The sequence below is a fragment of the Rattus rattus genome, chromosome 8 (assembly GCF_011064425.1).
Source record: "Rattus rattus isolate New Zealand chromosome 8, Rrattus_CSIRO_v1, whole genome shotgun sequence".
In the NCBI taxonomy this organism is placed as follows: Eukaryota; Metazoa; Chordata; class Mammalia; order Rodentia; family Muridae; genus Rattus; species Rattus rattus.
This window is the reverse complement of record NC_046161.1, coordinates 3,802,323-3,820,147: the sequence shown is the minus strand read 5'-3', so window position 1 is coordinate 3,820,147 and position 17,825 is coordinate 3,802,323. Positions and strand designations below refer to the sequence as shown.

Sequence of the window (17,825 nt, the reverse complement as noted above, 5' to 3'; positions counted from 1 at the left end):
GAGCTGAGAATGGGACCCCCGTTGAAGGAATCAGAGAAAGAACTGGAAGAGCTTGAAGGGGCTCGAGACCCCATATGTACAATAATGCCAAGCAACCAGAGCTTCCAGGGACTAAGCCACTACCTAAAGACTATACATGGACTGACCCTGGACTCTGACCTCATAGGTAGCAATGAATATCCTAGTAAGAGCACCAGTGGAAGGGAAGCCCTGGGTCCTGCTAAGACTGAACCCCCAGTGAACTAGACTGTCGGGGGAGGCGGCAATGGGGGAGGTGGGGAGGGAACACCCATAAGGAAGGGGAGGGGATGTTTACCCGGAAACCGGAAAGGAATAACACTCGAAATGTATATAAGAAATACTCAAGTTAATAAAAAAAAAAAGAAAGGAATCGTGGTAAAAGGAGATGACCCACCAAACAAAGCATGTAAATATAAGCCTCGTCTTTGCCTTTGGTGAACATGCGGCTTAGTTTTCTCCTCTGTCACCTGTTGGATGGAGAGCACCTGTGCTTCCTTCCTTTCTTTGAAGGGTTAAAAACCACACAAGATCACAGACATGCAAAAAATTAGTAAATACAATCTATAAACCACAGTTGAATAACCCCACAGCACACTGCTGTACCGTGAGAGGAGGGTGAAGTTTCCATAGTGTTGCATTAGCTTTTCTGAGATGTGAGGAAATGTTTGTCCACCTCAGATAGAGTCAAAGTTAGATTAAAGCAGTGGCTCCCAACCTTCCTAACGCTGGGACCCTTTAATACCCTTTCTCATGTTGTGATGACCCCAACCATAAAGTTAGTTTGTTGCTACTTTATAACTGTAATTTTGCTAATGTTATGAACCATAATTTAAATATCTGATATGCTAGGCCCAAATTGGCTGTTGCTCACAGGCTGAGATCTGGTAGAGTAAAGAAACAACTCTGTTCATGTCCAGCATGGCAAACCAGTTAGTAAGACTTACAGGAGCATGGATGAGGAATTACTTATAGGTGTATGGATGACCCTAAACATAGGCATCATTGAGAAGTTCTACCAGAGCATGGATGAAGAAGATCTCCTGCATGGTGCTAGTGGAGCCTGCTCCTGTCCTCTTAGCTTTCCGTCCCCTGTGTACTCCACGACTTCCAGAAGCCATGTGCAGCTAGGGCCAGGTTATGTGTAGCTGCTGAAAACACTGGCGTAGGAGGGTCTTGTGAGGCACTGTGAATGTGGGCAAACATAGCAGTATTGACTGTAAGGTAGCAGTGGCTTGTCACGGCTGGAGAGCTGAGTGAGTTCCACAGCTCGTGGGTTCTCCAGAACCTCTTTGTTGCTTGTCTTCTGCAGGAATGTCTTCACGAGTGGACCTTGGTGTCAGGGTCAGCATCATCTGGGTTACCGGGATTGCTTAATAGGAAATGCCCCATGCTTCTCTTTTCTTCACACATTGAGAAAAGAAACCACAGCAATAATGAAATCAGAACACTGTGAAACATGTTGCAGAAGAGCCAGGAAACTCATTGCAATGGAGCCTGCTGGGTTCTGCTGCAAGTTCACAGGTGAACAGGAAAGTCAGTTGTTTTATAGAAAGTAGCTTGGTGAGGGGTGGGCTCTTGTTATTCCTGGGAAGGTGGTGAGCACCGTACAGGCCATGGTTCCGGGAGAGCCTTCATGTTCCAGAAGACTGCACATGAAAATACATGACACAAGATCTGGATTCTAACATCATGTTTCGCTTTAAGTGAGAAAATAAGTTCTCTAAACATCATAACTTCCTTTTAAAACATAACTACATGGCTGGGGGAGAACAGTCAGTAAAATGATTGTCTTGAGTTTGATCCCCACAACCTCAAATCCAGGTATGGTGACCCAGAGCTGGGAAATTCAAGGAAGGTAGGTCCTGGGACAATGAGAGAGGTGAAGAGAGCAACGGATGCTCGTAATCACTTAGCCAGCCTTGTCACCCCTCCCTCTAGTTTTTATTTATAATTTTAATTCTTTCTCTGAGAATATAGTTTTTTATATAATATAGTCTTTTCATGGTTTCTGTTCCCCAAACTCCTTCCCAGATCCCCCCACCTCTGCACCCTCCCAAATCCACACACTTTCTTTTTCTCTCTTATTAAAAATGCCAGGTATCTAAAAACATAAAAACAAACAAACAAGAATGACTAAACAAACAACATGCTAATAATGAAAAAGCATAAGAAACACACATCTTTCAACTAACAAAAATTCCTATAAAAAATAGAAAATTGGAAACCATAATATATAAGCAAAAGACCTGTAAAGTTAAAATAAAAAAGCAAGCCCAACAAAGTAATATGACAAAAGATCCTCCAAGAATATGTCACTGAGTTTATTTTGGTTTAGTGATCAGGATAATTGTGGCCTCTTAAAAAGAATTAGGCAAGGTTCTTTCTGTCTCCATTTTGCAGAATCATTTGAGAAGTATCAGCTTTAAGTTCTTCTGTGGTCTGGTAGAATTCTGGGCTGAATCCATCTGGCCTTTTTTTGGTTTGGAGACATTTAATTACTACTTCTATTACACTAAGGGTTATTGGTCTGTTTAAATTGCTTATCTTATCCTGGTTTAACTTTGGTAGGTGGAATAAATCAAGAAATTATCCATTTACTTTAGACTTTTCAATTTGTCAGTGTGCCAATTTTCAAAGTGTGTCTTTATGGTCTATGGATTTCCTTGGTGACTGTTGTTATTGTCCTATTTTATTGATTTTAGCCCCAAGTTTAATTATTTCTTGCCATCTACTCCTTTGGGGTATGCTTTCTCTTCCTATTCTTTTTGTTCTGAATATTTCATTGCTGTTAAGTTACTAGTATGAGATCGCCCTACCTCATGTGTGTGTGTGTGTGTGTGCGTGTGCGTGTGTGTGTGCGTGTGTGTGTGTGTGTGTGTGTGTGTGTGTGTGTGTGTGTGTGTGTGTGTGTGTGTGTGTGTGTGTGTGTGTGTGTGTCTCTCTCTCTGTGTGTGTGTGTGTGTGTGTGTGTGTGTGTGTGTGTGTGTAGACACTATGTGCTATGAACTTTCCTCTTAGAACTGCTTTCATTGTGTCCCATACGCTTGGACAGGTCCTATTTTCAATTTCATCCAATTCTAAAAGTTTTAAATTTCTTAATTTCTGTCTTAATCGATTTTTCATTCAGTAGAGAGTTCAGTTTTCTTGAATTTGTGAGATTTCTGTTATTGTTGATATCCAACTTTAATACAGGCTGTTATTTCAATTTTATTTATTGGTAGAGACTTGCTTTGTGTCCAAATATGTGGTCAGTTTTGGAGAAAGTTCCATGAGCTGCTGAGAAGAAAGTATATTCTTTTATGTTTGGGTGATATTTTGTGAATATCTTTTAGGTCCATTTGATTCATAACATCAGTTACACCAGCATTACACATGTCTGTTAGTGACAGTCTGGTATTGTAGTCCTTCACTATCAGTGTGTGAGGTCAGTATGTGATTTAAGCTGTAGTTGAGTTTCCTTTATGAACATAGGTGCCCTTATGCTTGGTGCATAGATGTTAAGAATTGAAATGTCCTTTTGGTGGAATTTTCCTTTGATGAATATGTAGTGTCCTTCCCTATCTCATCTGTTTAGCTTTGGTTTGAAGTCTATTTTGTCAACTATTGAAATGGCTGTACCAGTTTTCTTCTTAGGTCAATTTGCTTGAAATATCTTTTCCCATCCTTTTACGAAGAGGTGATGTCTATCCTTGATATTAAGGTGTATTTCTTGGAGGCAGTAGGAGGATAGAGTTGTTTGAATTCAGTATGTTAGTCTGTGTCTTTTTATTGAGGAATCAAGTCCATTTATATTGAAAATTATCAAGGAGCAGTATTTATTGATTTCTTTTATCTTCTTATAATGGTGCGGGTTTCTCCCCTTCATTTGATCTGATGATCTCAGACAACTTATTCCTTTTGCTTTCTAGGATGTGGTTAATCTGATTAGATTGATGTTTTTCTATGCTCCTGTAGAGCTGGATTCATGGATAGGCACTGATTAAATTTTGTTTTATTTTGGAGTGGTTTTGTTTCTTCATTTATTGTGATTCAAAGTTTTTCTGAGTATAGTAATCTAGACTGGCATCTGTGATCTTAGAGTTTATAGATCATCTGTCCAGGCCTTCTGGCTTTTACAGTTTCCATTAAGAAGCCAGGTGTAATTCTAATAGGTCTGCCTTTATATGTTACTTGGTCTTTCTCACTCAAACCTTTAATATTCTTTCTTTGCTCTGTATATTTAGTGTTTTGACTCTTATGTGGTCAGGGTACTTTCTTTCTGATCCAGAGTGTTCTATAAGCTTCTTGTACTCTGGTCGATATTTCATCCTCTAGGCTATGGAAATTTTCTTCTGTGATTTTGTTGAAATTATTTTCTGTGCCTTTGACCTAGGTTTTTTCCTCCTTTCTCTATTTCCATTATCGTAGATTTGGTATTTTCCTAGTGTCTTCGGTCTCCTTAGAGACCTGGATTTTTAAAATATGTATTTAACTGAGGTGTCCGTTTTTTCTACATTGTCTTTATTACCTGAGAGTCTCTCTTGTCTTAAACTCTGTTGCTGAGGCTTACCTCTGAGTTTTTATTTGATTTTTCGAATCTTTCATTTCAAGTTTTACATCAGTTTTTCTTAAGTGACCTATTTCTACTTTCTGTCATTGTTTGTGTTTTTTTATTCTACTATGTGTTTTCACAGACCTCATTAAGCAATTTATTCATATGTATTTTCAAGGTTCTTAGACATATACTAGCTATTTTGAAGTCCTCGTCCTGTGCTTTGACTGTATTATAGTTCTCAGGGCCGTCTGTAGTAGGGTTGTTGTGCTCTGATGGAGACGTATATTGTCTTGGTGTTGATGATTGTGCATTTTGGTTTAGAATGATTGGATTGTAGGTTTAGACATGTGGTCTTGTTTTTTCACTTTTTTTTTTTGCCAAAAATGAAAAGTGCAAGACAATCTTGAAAATAAATGCATTCCCTACTTTGTTGATTAAATTTAACACTGTAAGCCAGAAAAAGAAGTGAGCCCAAAATGAACAGACCTGAAGGTTTACATAAAATCTGTCTTTCTGGTTAAGGAAGCAATAAAACCTGAGAGAACCACAAATTAGGATCAAATGGAATACTTCTCTGCACTTGACACTGTTCTCCTCAAACTCTAAGGCTCATTGTTGTATCTATCTTGTTTGTGGTGTTTCTTTTTTCTTTTCTTTTTATTTTTTTCATTTTCTATTGGTTAGACTCAAAGTCATTTGAATCAGTAACAAGTGAATTCTCATTTCACTATGACTTTGAACAGATTACCATATAAGTAGATGGAGAACTAAAGTTTAAGATGTTTTGACCAGCAAGCTAAAGATAATTTTTAGCATTTCCCCAGCCTCTTCTATCCACAGCCAATATCTGAAGAGTTTACTCATGCTAAACAGTGGGAAGGGTATGATAAGCTTCTCTCTTTGCCTTCAAGGTGGAGAAAATTCGAACACGTCTTTATGAATTAATATTTGTTCTGTTTGACTTGCTCAGATCTGCTAAGAAAACAACCACTGTCAGCATAGCCTTCTTCATGCTTGCTTCAAAAGCTGTTTCTTTCCATATTCACTCATAGGTGACAAAGACAGTGTTGGGTTCTCTATACTTATTTTTTCTCATTTGACACATCCTCAGTATATCAGTCCAACATAAACAACTTTGACGGATAATCTTCCAACTTCTGGGTGAGAAAATTTCCTCAGAGCTTTGCTAAATATGTTACCTTGAGGACAGACGAATAAAGTCTAATTGTATGAGTTTACTAACTCAGTGGGACCAAGAGGAGATGAACTTTTTATCTGCAGGCTTAGATGATGCTCACATGTCTTGAGCACCATATCAGATCTATATTTCTTATATATGAGATTAATGTGTACAAAGCTCAATTTCATATCCTGTAAGGTTAGTTAAATACATTGGACAATATGTGGCGTCTAAGGGAGACATTTCTTTCCTACTCCAGTCCCTTAATTGTTAGGGACTTGCCTTAAGTGTAACATACTTCCTATTTTACCCAGGCTCTCAGCCAACTTCTGGGAGGCTTATTTGATGGGTGAGTCCAAAATGCTCATAGGTATGAGGGATGCAGTTTACTGGGTTTCTCAACTGGGCACCAGAGGACCAAACAAAATGGACTGCTAATGATTAGATCAAGAACTGTCTTTAGTGTTTAGTTTTAAGACATCTTTTACCTTTCCAAGTTTGCAAAGCACTAGTCAGACTTAAAATAAGTGAGAGATTTTTGTCCTATTTAAAACCCCACTGTTAGAAGAATCAGATACTCTAACTGGTTACTGGTTACCCAGCTGATAAAAGTAGGATTAGGAATTTGATATTAAAGAATGTGGCTCAATTATTTTACTTTTTTCATTTTAACTATACAGCTGTTTGCTTGCATATATGTCTTTGCACCATGTGTGTGCAGTGCCCTCAGAGGCCAGATTTCCCTGTGACTGGAGTTACAGATAGTTGTGCCATGTGGGTATTGAGAATAAATCCTGGGTCCTCCGGAAGAGCGGCCAGTGCTCTTAACCACTGGGTCATCTCTCCCATTCTTGAGTCTTTCTGAGACAGAGTTCAGGTTAAGAGATTTGTTTTCATTATTCGTGGCATTTATTGTTAACTATATGCTTTTGTCAGCACATGAACAATACTGAAAATGAGCAAGCTTGCACTTTTATGATGGAATATCACTGTGCCAATTGAATGTGCTTTTCCTTTAACACTGACATTGGATGATGAGTTTAATGGTTCATTGCACAGGAACCAAGTGTTGGTTTTCATCACTTGGGTGATATTTTTTGCCTTCACGTCATACTCAAATTGCCTCGACCCACGGAAGAAATAGAAGAATCCTAGAAGCAGAGAGGTGTGGTTAGTTACCTTGTATAGCACAAACTTCTCCCCTGCATCTTAACTTTATAAATGTAGAATCAATACCATTGTAAGACAAAAAAGATACTGTAGAATTATAGAGATGTAGTTTCCTTCATCACACTCCATGGGAATCACTTAGCAAAAAGCCAAGCACAGTGTCAAAGGGTCTCTGAATGTAGAAGGCAGTCCCTGGCTCTCAAGCTAGATTTCAAAAGGCATCTCAGTGAGGGGAAAAGAAGGGCCCTTTGGGTCTGTCCTTGGACTCACCACCCTCATTTCTAGATGTACAATGCATTTATCTATTTCAGGTTTCAGGGTTCTGTTTCGATATCATGGAGATAATCGATGTGGCAGTCAAATGTTTTCTTTCTTTCTTTCTTTTTTTTTTTAAAGATGTGTTTATTTATTTTATGTTTTGAGCACATTGTAGCTGTCTTCAGACACACCAGACCCCATTACAGATGGTTGTGAACCACCATGTGGTTGCTGGAAATTGAACTCAGGACCCCTGGAAGAGCAGTTGGTGTTCTTAACCACTGAGCCATCTCTCCAGCTCTCAAATATTTAAAAAAAATATATCATTATTAGTGTGTGTGTGTATATGTGTGTGTGTGTGTGTGTGTGTGTGTGTGTGTGTGTGTGTGTACACATGCATGCCATGCCATGGTATATGCATGTGGTAGTTAGAGAACAACTTTGTGGATTTGGCTTTTCTCCATCTTGCTTTACATGAGAACTGTGTAAATGTGGATCATCAGCATGTACTGCTGGTACCTTTACCCAGTGAACCATCTCACTAGGCCTCAAACAATTGTTTCAGACTATGAGTTATCTGATGGCCCAGGCCACTGCATTTGAAAATCTTGTATCTGGACTTTGTGTATTAAATTGCCTAAGATTCTGGGCTGAGGATATAGCTCAGAGGCAGAACATTTGCCTACTACAAGAAGAACTCTCAGTACAGCTAAAAACTCCAAACTAAGCAAAACTCCTACCAACCAACCAACCAACCAACCAACCAAAAAGCCAATTGCTAAACAGTCTTCTAAAATCTCCTGAGTCTCACCATAATCCCACTGCCTCAGATACTTGAAGCATAGTTTTTTCATAAATGAACTTGATGTATCTAAAACTATATATGTATCTATTATGAATGTATATAATATACACATATGTATGTATGTGTCTACCTATGTTTGGGAATCATTCATCTTGTGAGTTTAGTTATCTTTCACACATTAGGGTCTCTTTTAGAACTTAGACAAGGGTGACTAAGATTAATTTTGGTACTTTCTACATAGATTTGAAATAGCATCTCAGAGTTCAGTTCAGCACTTCTTGGCTCAGCTTGATAATGTCTACGGAGTAATGTCTATCAACCAGTGTATGTACTTGAGAATGATAACACTATGCTAAAATCAAACATTTGCGTTTTGTGCTGTCCTCTTTAATAGTCTCCCAAGCACCCACACAGTGGAGGCATTGGCACTCACCGTTACGTTGGAAGACAGCATCCACACGGAGGCGAATTCCTGGGAAGCGCTTCATTATCCTCTGTGGGAATCCTCTGTCCATTGCTTGCGCCATCTCATCATACCTGTGTGCAAAGATTTCAAAGGCTTCACTCTGCTTAGTGTCTGTTTGGTGAGCTTAATCTTTCTGCTGCCCAGTTTAGAGTCATTATGGGAACCAAGCAGGCCTGGTAGGGAGAAACATCTAACAGAGCCAATGACAAAAACACAGTAGAGATTATGTTACTGTAGTGTGTGTGTGTGTGTGTGTGTGTGTGTGTGTGTGTGTGTGTGTGTGTGTACACTCAGATGCCACTGTACCCAGCTTTTGACATAGTTCTGGGAATGAATTTAGGTTTTTACAGTTGTAAGGTACATGGTTTGTTGACTGAGCCACTCCCCAGCCTCTAATTTGTATCTCCTAAAAACAATAAGAAAAATCACAGGGGGAAAAGATGTTGCTTTTTGGACAAGGATGGTAACCTATGACCACCATCACCACCAACAAAATAATCAAGAAGAAAGGCCACAGTATCTGTCAGAGTAGTTCTTCCTGAAGAACTGTTAAATCAAGTGAAGGCTCACCTTGTACTTCTTCTAGATTCTGACTAGCTATGCTTCTGCTATTGGGAATTTTGTTGGTATCAACATCTTTATTATTTTTTATTGTTTTTATTTAAGTTGGACAATTTATTAGACTCATTCAAACATCTAAGTTTAATAAGTGTCATATACTAGAGATTGCCTCCAACACAGTCTACTGGGAGACTGAAGATTCATTTTGTTTTTGTCTGTGTTGGGGTAATACTGCCATGGATGACTCCCCCCCCCCCGATCAAACAACAGAGTTACCTCCAGCACCAGATGCCAACAAAAAAGAAGGTTTTCTTTGTATCGTGGTCACAGACGGCTGCATCAATTTTCTTCACACGTCTTGGAAACCCGAGTGTGTGGATAGATTTGGGGTAACCAGGCAAGACAGAATTCCCCCTGATCACCCAGAAATTCTCATCTAGAGAGAGAGAATGATATCGTCAGATGTCTTCTGCTCTGCATCTTATAGGGAGGAAGATGAAAAGTTTGGAAAGTTTGAGGATAACTGGATACCCAGTTCCTCTCATCTCCCAGCCCAGTAATCTCATGCCTCTGTGGTGCCCTTTTCTTGTTCTATTTCTTTTTATTTGCTAAGTATACAATACTCCTATAAAAGGGAACATAAAAGTGAGATAGCTTGTTTTGGAAAAAAAATTGACTGCTATAATTTTAAGAAACTGTTTATTTTTGTGAATGGATGTTTCGTTTGCATGTGTGTCTGTATACCGTGTACGTGACTGGTGCCCATGGAGGCTGACAGCATCAGATTCCTCGCACCATTGTCATCCTCCATGTGGGTGCTGGGAATTGAACCTAGGTCCCTGGGAAGAGCATCCAGTTCATTTGACTGTTGACCAGCTCTCAGTTTTTATAGTTTTTAATCACAAAAATTCCTTTTAGTACATTTGGGGGGATAGAAATTGTCACAGCCATAGAGAGAAACCTATCTGATTATTGTTTATAAGGTGAACCTAAATTAGAGGAGGGATCTTATCACAAAACTCATGATTAAGATTGTATTTTACAGAAATACACACTGCCCTTTTAGAAAAGAAGAAGAATAGAAAACTTGACTGGCAAATTTACCTTTAAAAACAAGGACCTCATCTCTGGGGTTTTCATAGGCAGCTTGAAGATCAGCTGGCAGAGATGGCCAGAAGGAATCAATAAACTCAAACTCAGCACCAGTAATGTCAGAGTAGATCCTCCATAGGTGCCTGCGTTAAACACAAAACACTTCGTAAATGGTGTCCTGGTGTCTGTCCACCAGCATGTTTCAGTTTTAGGATTGTGGTGTGTGGTGCACACATGTTCACATATGTAGAGGCACACATGTGAATGCATGTGTGTGCCTGTATGTGGAGGCTGCAGGTTGCCCTTGGGTGTCTTCTTCGATTGGTCTCCACTTTGTTTCTTGAGGAAGTCTCTTGCTGATGTACTGATACAGGCTCAGCAACTGGCTTTCTAGGTAGGTAGAAGACCTGAATTTTAGTATGTGGAGATTTCCAGGGTATAGATACTCCCAACATGGATAGTTCCAACAAGATGCGAACTGATGTGAGACATTCCTCAAAGTTTAACAATGGGATCCTGAAATCTGCTATAAATTGACTTTAACAAACTTTTGGAATAGTGCTCATTTGACCAAGAAGCCATTGAAAATAGACTTTATATCAAACTCTCTTCAAACTGTCTGGTAATTTAAATTTGCTTTAAGCTTTTTTTTTTTTTTTTTTTTTTTTGAGACAGGGTTTCTCTGTGTAGCCCTGGCTGTCTTGGAACTCACTCTCTAGACCAGGCTGTCCTCAAACTCAGAGATCTGCCTACCTCTGCATCCCAAGTGCAGGGAATAAAGGCATACAGCACCACCACCACCCAGTTAAATTTGCTTTAAATATTTAAAACTAATTTACCAAACAAGTATGAGATGTGTGCATCTAGTAAAACATTTAAAACATTTAAATAGCATGTGCATTGTAAAATGTGAACGACACGTGTTCTCACAGAGACCAGGACCCCTGTTTACTCCAGTTCCTTTGAAAAGAAAAATCTTAAGAAGTTGGGCTGTCAAGGGAACAGGTTTACCTGCCTTTAAGGAACATGATTTCCCTGCGGAAGGTAGTGACAGCATCAAAAGTCAAGTTGGGCTCACAAGCGCAGGGGACAGGGTTTCCATTTGGCTTGGTGGGTACCTTAGATGGACTTCCTTCAGTGAGAAAAGAAAGATTATTCAGAAGGTACAGGAACTATGTCCTCACTAGGGTCTTACCTAAGTACATGTTTGCTTCACAATAATATTTCCGGAAGCAACCCCCTCAATTTCCTCTCTGAAAAACTTTCTGTTTAGTTACCATACATACAACTCCACAATGCTACTCACCATAGATGGACTGGATCCCATCAATATCATCCTGAGAAAGTGGGTATTTGTTAGGATCCAGGGAGACATAATTAGGAAACATCAAGGCTGTTTGATCACTGGAGTGGGAGAGCCCCAGAGAGTGACCAAATTCATGAGCAGCCACGAGAAACAAGTTGAACCCTTGATAAAAGCAGAAAACATGATTGTGAGTTGATGAAAAGATTTAACCCAGGAGGCAGATGACTTGAGACTACTTACTCAGAAATGGATAGTATTATTTTAAGTAATGAAGCCACCTGTTTGGGGGATGCTTGGCCATATACGATGATCCTTATGCTCTTCTGTGGTCCTTCACCAACTGGACAATAAAGCCCTAGTTTCTTCCCCTAGCCCTAAGCAATCTTACCTTTTTTCAGCCATAGATACCTTTGCACAGCCCTCTGGCCTTTCTTCCAAGCCTTGTGCTTTCTCTCATGTGCCCTGAGACAGTCACTCTATAACACGTTCATTTCTTATCTGTACTAAGTTCTTTCTATACCTGTCTTTAGACTTCCTTTCCTTTTATTTTTCCCTTTGAGACAGGGTCTCATGTATCTCTGGTTGGCCTCAAATCCCCTGTATAGTGAGGATGATCTTTACCTCCTGATCCTTCAGCTTTGACCTCCCAGGTAGTGGGATTCAGGGGTCACTACCACACCCAGTTTATTCCATACTGGAGATTGAACCCAGAGCCTTGTACACACCAGGAAAAACTCAACTGAGCTTCATCTCCAGCTCAATGGATTAATTTTTCTTGCTTAGTCATGATATGCTCTCTTCCACACCAAAGCGATATAATACAAGGGACAGATGGCAACTCCTTTTGAACTGCTGGCTTGTGCGGAGCTTAATCGAAGGCTATATTGAACTTATTCCTTGGAAAAGCCAGCCTTGATAAACTTGGATTACAACTCTGGCATCTTTAAGATTTCAATGTACACATTTCTCTTCAGGAGAAGGCTTGAAGCAATGCATGGAGGAGCAGTTGACACTGATTAGCTAAGGATAGTCAGATGCAGACATCTTCCATTTCTGCTTCTGGATATGAAAGTGGAGCCTGTTGAAGAAAGCTTGCCACTCCTGAGTTTGGCAGTGCTTAGGCTATTCCTTACAATTGACTGAGCACACATATGCTGGCTTTGGATCAAGATGGAAACCATGGAAATCGTGGTTATTCTTCAGTAGAAGATACACATAGAGAATTGTTCACCCCACTTCTCAGTTTTCTGAGGGCAATGCTCCTCCTTCACCCCTGTCTGTAATGCTAAGTCATGTGGCACTGGCCACAGCTCATCCCAGATTCTCTCTGCTTGCCTGAGACTCAGCCAATACTGACCTCTTGATCTGTCTCAATAGCACTTGGGAGAAAAAGAACTTCTTGTGCTCTCGTGGATAGAGAGATGAGGGTGTGTCTATAGAAACTAAAAGTGATGCAAGCAGAGTATTTGGACTCTGGAGTCAGGAATGATCTGCAGCCTTGTGTGCTGCCCATCAGGAAGGCCATGACCTTTACTTCCCTGGGATCTTGGAGGCCAGATTTCCACCCCAAATTGTTGAGTTACTGACAGGGGCAAAGGATAGTGAGAGGTAAAGGTTACTGAACCTTCTCCTTTGCTTAATAAACACAGCATCACTATAGTGAAGTTGGGGTGTTTTGTTAAAAAGTAACAGTACACTGAAGCTGAAGAGATTGATTAGCACTTAAGAGCACCTGCTTCTGTTCCAGAGGATATGAATTAATTTCCCAGGACTCACACATTCTTATTCCAGGGTATCTGATTGCCTCTGAAATCAAGCATACATGTGGTACACAGGCAAACATGCAAGCAAAATACCCATCTCTACATAAATCCAAACAAAACATGTTTGGTGCTGTTCAGGCCATCAAAGATATAACATCAATTTAGTTGCCTTAAAGAACTAAATCAAGTATAAGAACTAGGGTCTAATAATTTGCAGATGGGAGGAGGTGGTTAGTAGAGAAAGTCTATGCTTTCAAATTGATCCGTATGGGCCACAAGCCTACAAAGTATTCCTTAACTCCCAGGCTTAGAACCACCAGCCCTCTTAAATCTTTCAGGCTTCAAGCTACAGATGACTACAGCCATTGATTCAGTGTGCAGCCTTGTGCTGAATATAGGAGTTAAGCACCACACAGGATTGCAGATGCTGCAAGGCTAGAACTTTTGAGCACATCACTGGGGTTCACACAACAGGGCTTGCATAGCTTTGTATACACAGTGGACTGGCAGGCACTGTGGAAATTCACAGCCCTGTGTTAATGAGTTCATAGGCAAATGGCAAACACCATTCTCAGACCAGGACTACTAACACGTGAGAGCTCTGTGCGAAGACTACTGGAGTGTAGCCATTGCTAATGGTTGTTAGTCACCCCAGTAGTGTGATCTGAGAATATAATGTGAGAAATTTGGGAATTTGGATAACTATACAGTGATTCTTTCTAGATGATATATATTTTTTAGATTAATGCAATTTTCTCACAGTGAAAATTAGCCTCACCTTCCCCATCCCTGGTTGTCCATGTTTCATCTTCGTCAAAGTGGGTATCACCACCAAGACCCAGACCAGGAGGAAAGGCATGGCCAAGGACTCCCAGAGGACCATCGAAGTGACGAGGACACCAGCCATGGACTGAGAGACAGTTGAAGGGGAGAGAGGTCAGTTCCCTGTGATCTTAGAAGAAGTCACTCCCCCACTTCTCCACTCTAAGCCTTACCTCTTGTCCTGAATGCTATCATTATATCTGCAACCCCCTTGGATATCCTGGTGAACATCAGTGGAGTGACCTTGCTCCAAACTTGTAGAGCTTTCTGAATAGCCTCATCCACATCAGCTTGTGGCATATCAGGAGTGTAGTTCATTATCCTGAAAAATGGGCAACATCGCAGGAACTGTGGAAGTGGTAGTTTACTAGTCATGGGCTGCAGTGACTTGTAGCATTGTGTGGCTCTCCAGCTTTGTTTAAATGACACAGTTTTACATAACCCAACTCAGAGTTTCTTGTGCTGCAATAACACACTTTGGCCAAATGTAACTTACGGGAGGAAAGAGTTTGTTTGGTTTACACTTCAGGGTCACAGTTCATTACTGAGGGGCTTGGGCAGGAGCCTGAAGCACGGTGGAAGAACACTACTGGTTGTCTCATTCTCAGGCTTATGCCTAGCTAAGACACACCCATGTCTGTGCCCCTGAGTGTTTGTATGTGTACTAACTGTGTGTAGGGACCTGCAGAAGTCAGAAGAGGGCGTGCAATCCCTTTGAACAGGAGTGCATGTGGTTGCAAGCTGTCATGTGAGTACTGGGAGTCAAACTTGGGTCCTCAGCAAGAGTGTACACGTTCTTAACTGATGAGTCATTTCCTTAACCCACTAGCTAGCCTTTTACTTTTTCATTACATTTCTTGTAGCTCCTTATCCTTAAATAACTGAGTATACATCGTTATACTGGGACCCAACTAAGATATGAGATTTGATAGCTCTAAAACACACACACACACACACACACACACGCACACACACACACACACACACACACACGCACGCACATGCACACACACATGCACACATGCACACACACATACACACACCACATCTCAAACACTCCCCTACACACGCACACATGCACACATGCACACATGCACACATGCACACATGCACACATGCACACATGCACACACGCACACACGCACACACGCACACACCACATCTCAAACACTCCCCTACACATGCACACATGCACACACACACACACACACACACACACACACACACACACACTCCTCACCCCGCACACTCACACTCTTCCCATCTGTCTGCACACCTCATCATGCTTCCAGAGCATTGTAGCAGATGCCAGTGCTTCCTGTTCTGAGCTCACATGGGAGAAGACAGCCTAGAGTTTGGAACCTCTTTGCTGGAGCCAGTGTCCTCTGCAGCCCCAGCCGCAAGTAACAGCCTTTTAATTTAGTTCCCCTGGGGTTGAGATGACAGCTGTAATAGTGCCCACAGCATAGGTCTAATGTGGGGACGGGTTACATAGAACCCACAAAGCGGCACATGCCTTGAATGTACAGGTTAGATAAAGCCATCATTGTGGTTGTTTCTTGGAGATTAGTTACTTGGATTAGTTCGTGTACATTGGTAGAAACATTACCTGTATGTAAGGTTGTATTTTCTCCACCCAGGGAGGGTGTAACCATAATGCCCCACGTCTGGCACCCCACACCTGGGCACCTTCATGATCTCCAGAGTGTCTGAATCCAGCTTTCCCGTCACTGTCAATCCAAAAAATGCCTGCATTTCCCGAAGTTTTCCATCTAAGAGACTCCTGTTCTTGCTTTGGACAAGATGACTCCCTTCTATTTCAAGAGAGTAGAACTGGTTGAGATATGCCTGACAGGAAAGACAAGAAGGACACAGGCTACAGGAGAGCAAATATCCTCAAATGAAGCAAAGTGGCCTGAAGTCTCCTTTGGCAGCAGGAAGGATAAGAAGGAAATAAATTGCAAGGGGATGAGAAAGGCAAGATGCCAAGGGCAAAGGAAGGAGTCCCCCTCATCTGTTCTTTGATGCCAGGAATCAGTTGATTTATCAATGACTAGAATTAGCCAAACTACACACCCATATAACAACTAAGGGCAGCGGCTTGGCTTGTCAGGTGCACACAAGGTCTATATATTCTTACTGTTCCTTTCATCTTGATATGCTCTTGAAATTCTAGGAGACATCAGAGATGATTATCTATTTTGCAGACTTAAGCAATTTAACCCTTATGCAAGTTAGACACATGGAAAGGGTCTGATTCCTCTGAGAAGCTCTGGGACTTTGCAGGAATGTGCTGTCTTGGAAGGTCCGGAAAGAGGCTATAAAAGGCGCATTTTATTGCTTGTTGCTGTTAGCATGCATTGAGAGCCTACCTGGGCCAGTTGATTGTTCTCCTCATTTTTGTCCTTTCTGTCTGGAGGAAACGCAGAGGAAAGTGTTATAAAATTAACCATCAGAGGCAGAAGGCACTTCATTCCTGTCTCTTCAGTTAAAGCCTGTTCCTGTTTGCATGGCCTTTAGAAAGCTGACAGTGAGACGTGGCATGAAGTAATCATTTAATTAATAACAGCAAAGCACCCTTGCCATGAAGTGTCTCATGACTTCTTTTTCCCCTTAGATAAACTTGAATTTTGCAACCAGAGTCTGTGATTATTTATCTAGCATATTGCTCGCTTTCCAGTGCTCACGATAGCAAGGCCCCAAGTTACTCTGATCTTCTCCAAACTGGTAGTTTTTAACATATGGTGTTATGAATTTTGATATAATTTTCTTTGGCAGGAAACACTGGCATATCTTGGGTGTATGATGGGAAGAGACAGTGGAGTCAGCTAGTAAGTTAAGTACTGCACTGTGCTCATGTGCCTGGCTTCTATATGAGTTCTGGAGATCCTAACTCAAGTCCCATCCTTGCATGGCAAGCATTCTACTCTCTGAGTCACCTCCCAGCATGTGTATCTTTAACTGTTAGGAGTACTGTCTAATTAAATCGGAGTAATTGTTGGTTATTATTATTTATTATAGCATTATTTATTTGAATGATTTTGTAATGCCTTTTTTATGGTGGTGAGGTTAAACATTCTTTTAAAAAAATTATTTGTTTGTTTTTTATGTCCTGACCTGTTTCCCTTCCCTTCTCTCCTTCAATCCTTCTTCTACTTCTCTCTCCCCCATAATGTGAAATGTATACTGACTGCTTTTGTTTTCCTACCAGAATTGTCTCTGGTTTCTCAGACTTTATTGTTTGGTCTCTGTTTATCACATTGCCAGCTTTCAAATGTTTGGTGACTCTGTGTTGTGCAATCTGTTTGGAACTTCTGGGAAAGAAAAGTGTCTGGAAGCTGTTAATCCCAAGATGGGTCTGGGGATTGGAGACCTTCGTTACAGGAGGCAGGGTGTGTCCCAGTGTTCTATGGGCTGCGATGAGATTTAATGAACACAACAGGAAGATGCACAATAGCAGATAGCTAATAAAACTAACACTGATGTTCTCATTATGTAAGAGTGGCTGGGGTTTGGTCTGTGGCTTCTAGAATGAATCACCTCACATCATCAGAGGCTGTGTGGTTTCTCAAGAGATGGCCATTGCACCTACATTGCAGGCAGCACAAAACAAGGAAGGAAGAGAAATACAATTCCTAATATCTTTTGAGGAACCCCACCCAATAGTTAACTTATAAATTTTGGGTGAGAATTAGGTACATGCAACACCTGTCTGTAGGAAGGCTGTAAAGTCTTGGTTGTGCACAATGATAACACTGAAACTGGATTGCAAAAGAAGCAGAGAATGCCAGGGCAGCCACACAGAGGCTTCTGCAGGGTCACCATGTATAGACCTGCTGTCCCAGCT

The 17,825-nt window shown here is 40.9% G+C and overlaps 1 protein-coding gene across 1 annotated transcript; it reads right to left on the bottom strand.

Annotated features, from left to right (window-relative positions):
- Nucleotides 1-6,627: 6,627 nt before the first annotated feature.
- On the bottom strand, nt 6,628-16,484 carry Mmp27 (matrix metallopeptidase 27). The gene is made up of 10 exons (XM_032910189.1): nt 16,351-16,484; nt 15,588-15,826; nt 14,152-14,300; nt 13,935-14,066; nt 11,394-11,555; nt 11,099-11,219; nt 10,100-10,230; nt 9,272-9,431; nt 8,402-8,505; nt 6,628-6,886 (listed from the first exon to the last, which is right to left on the bottom strand). Exons 1-10 carry the CDS (start codon nt 16,450-16,452, stop codon nt 6,651-6,653), a joined length of 1,536 nt encoding a protein of 511 aa, XP_032766080.1. The 5' UTR covers nt 16,453-16,484; the 3' UTR covers nt 6,628-6,650.
- Between the last annotated feature and the right edge of the window lie 1,341 nt (nt 16,485-17,825).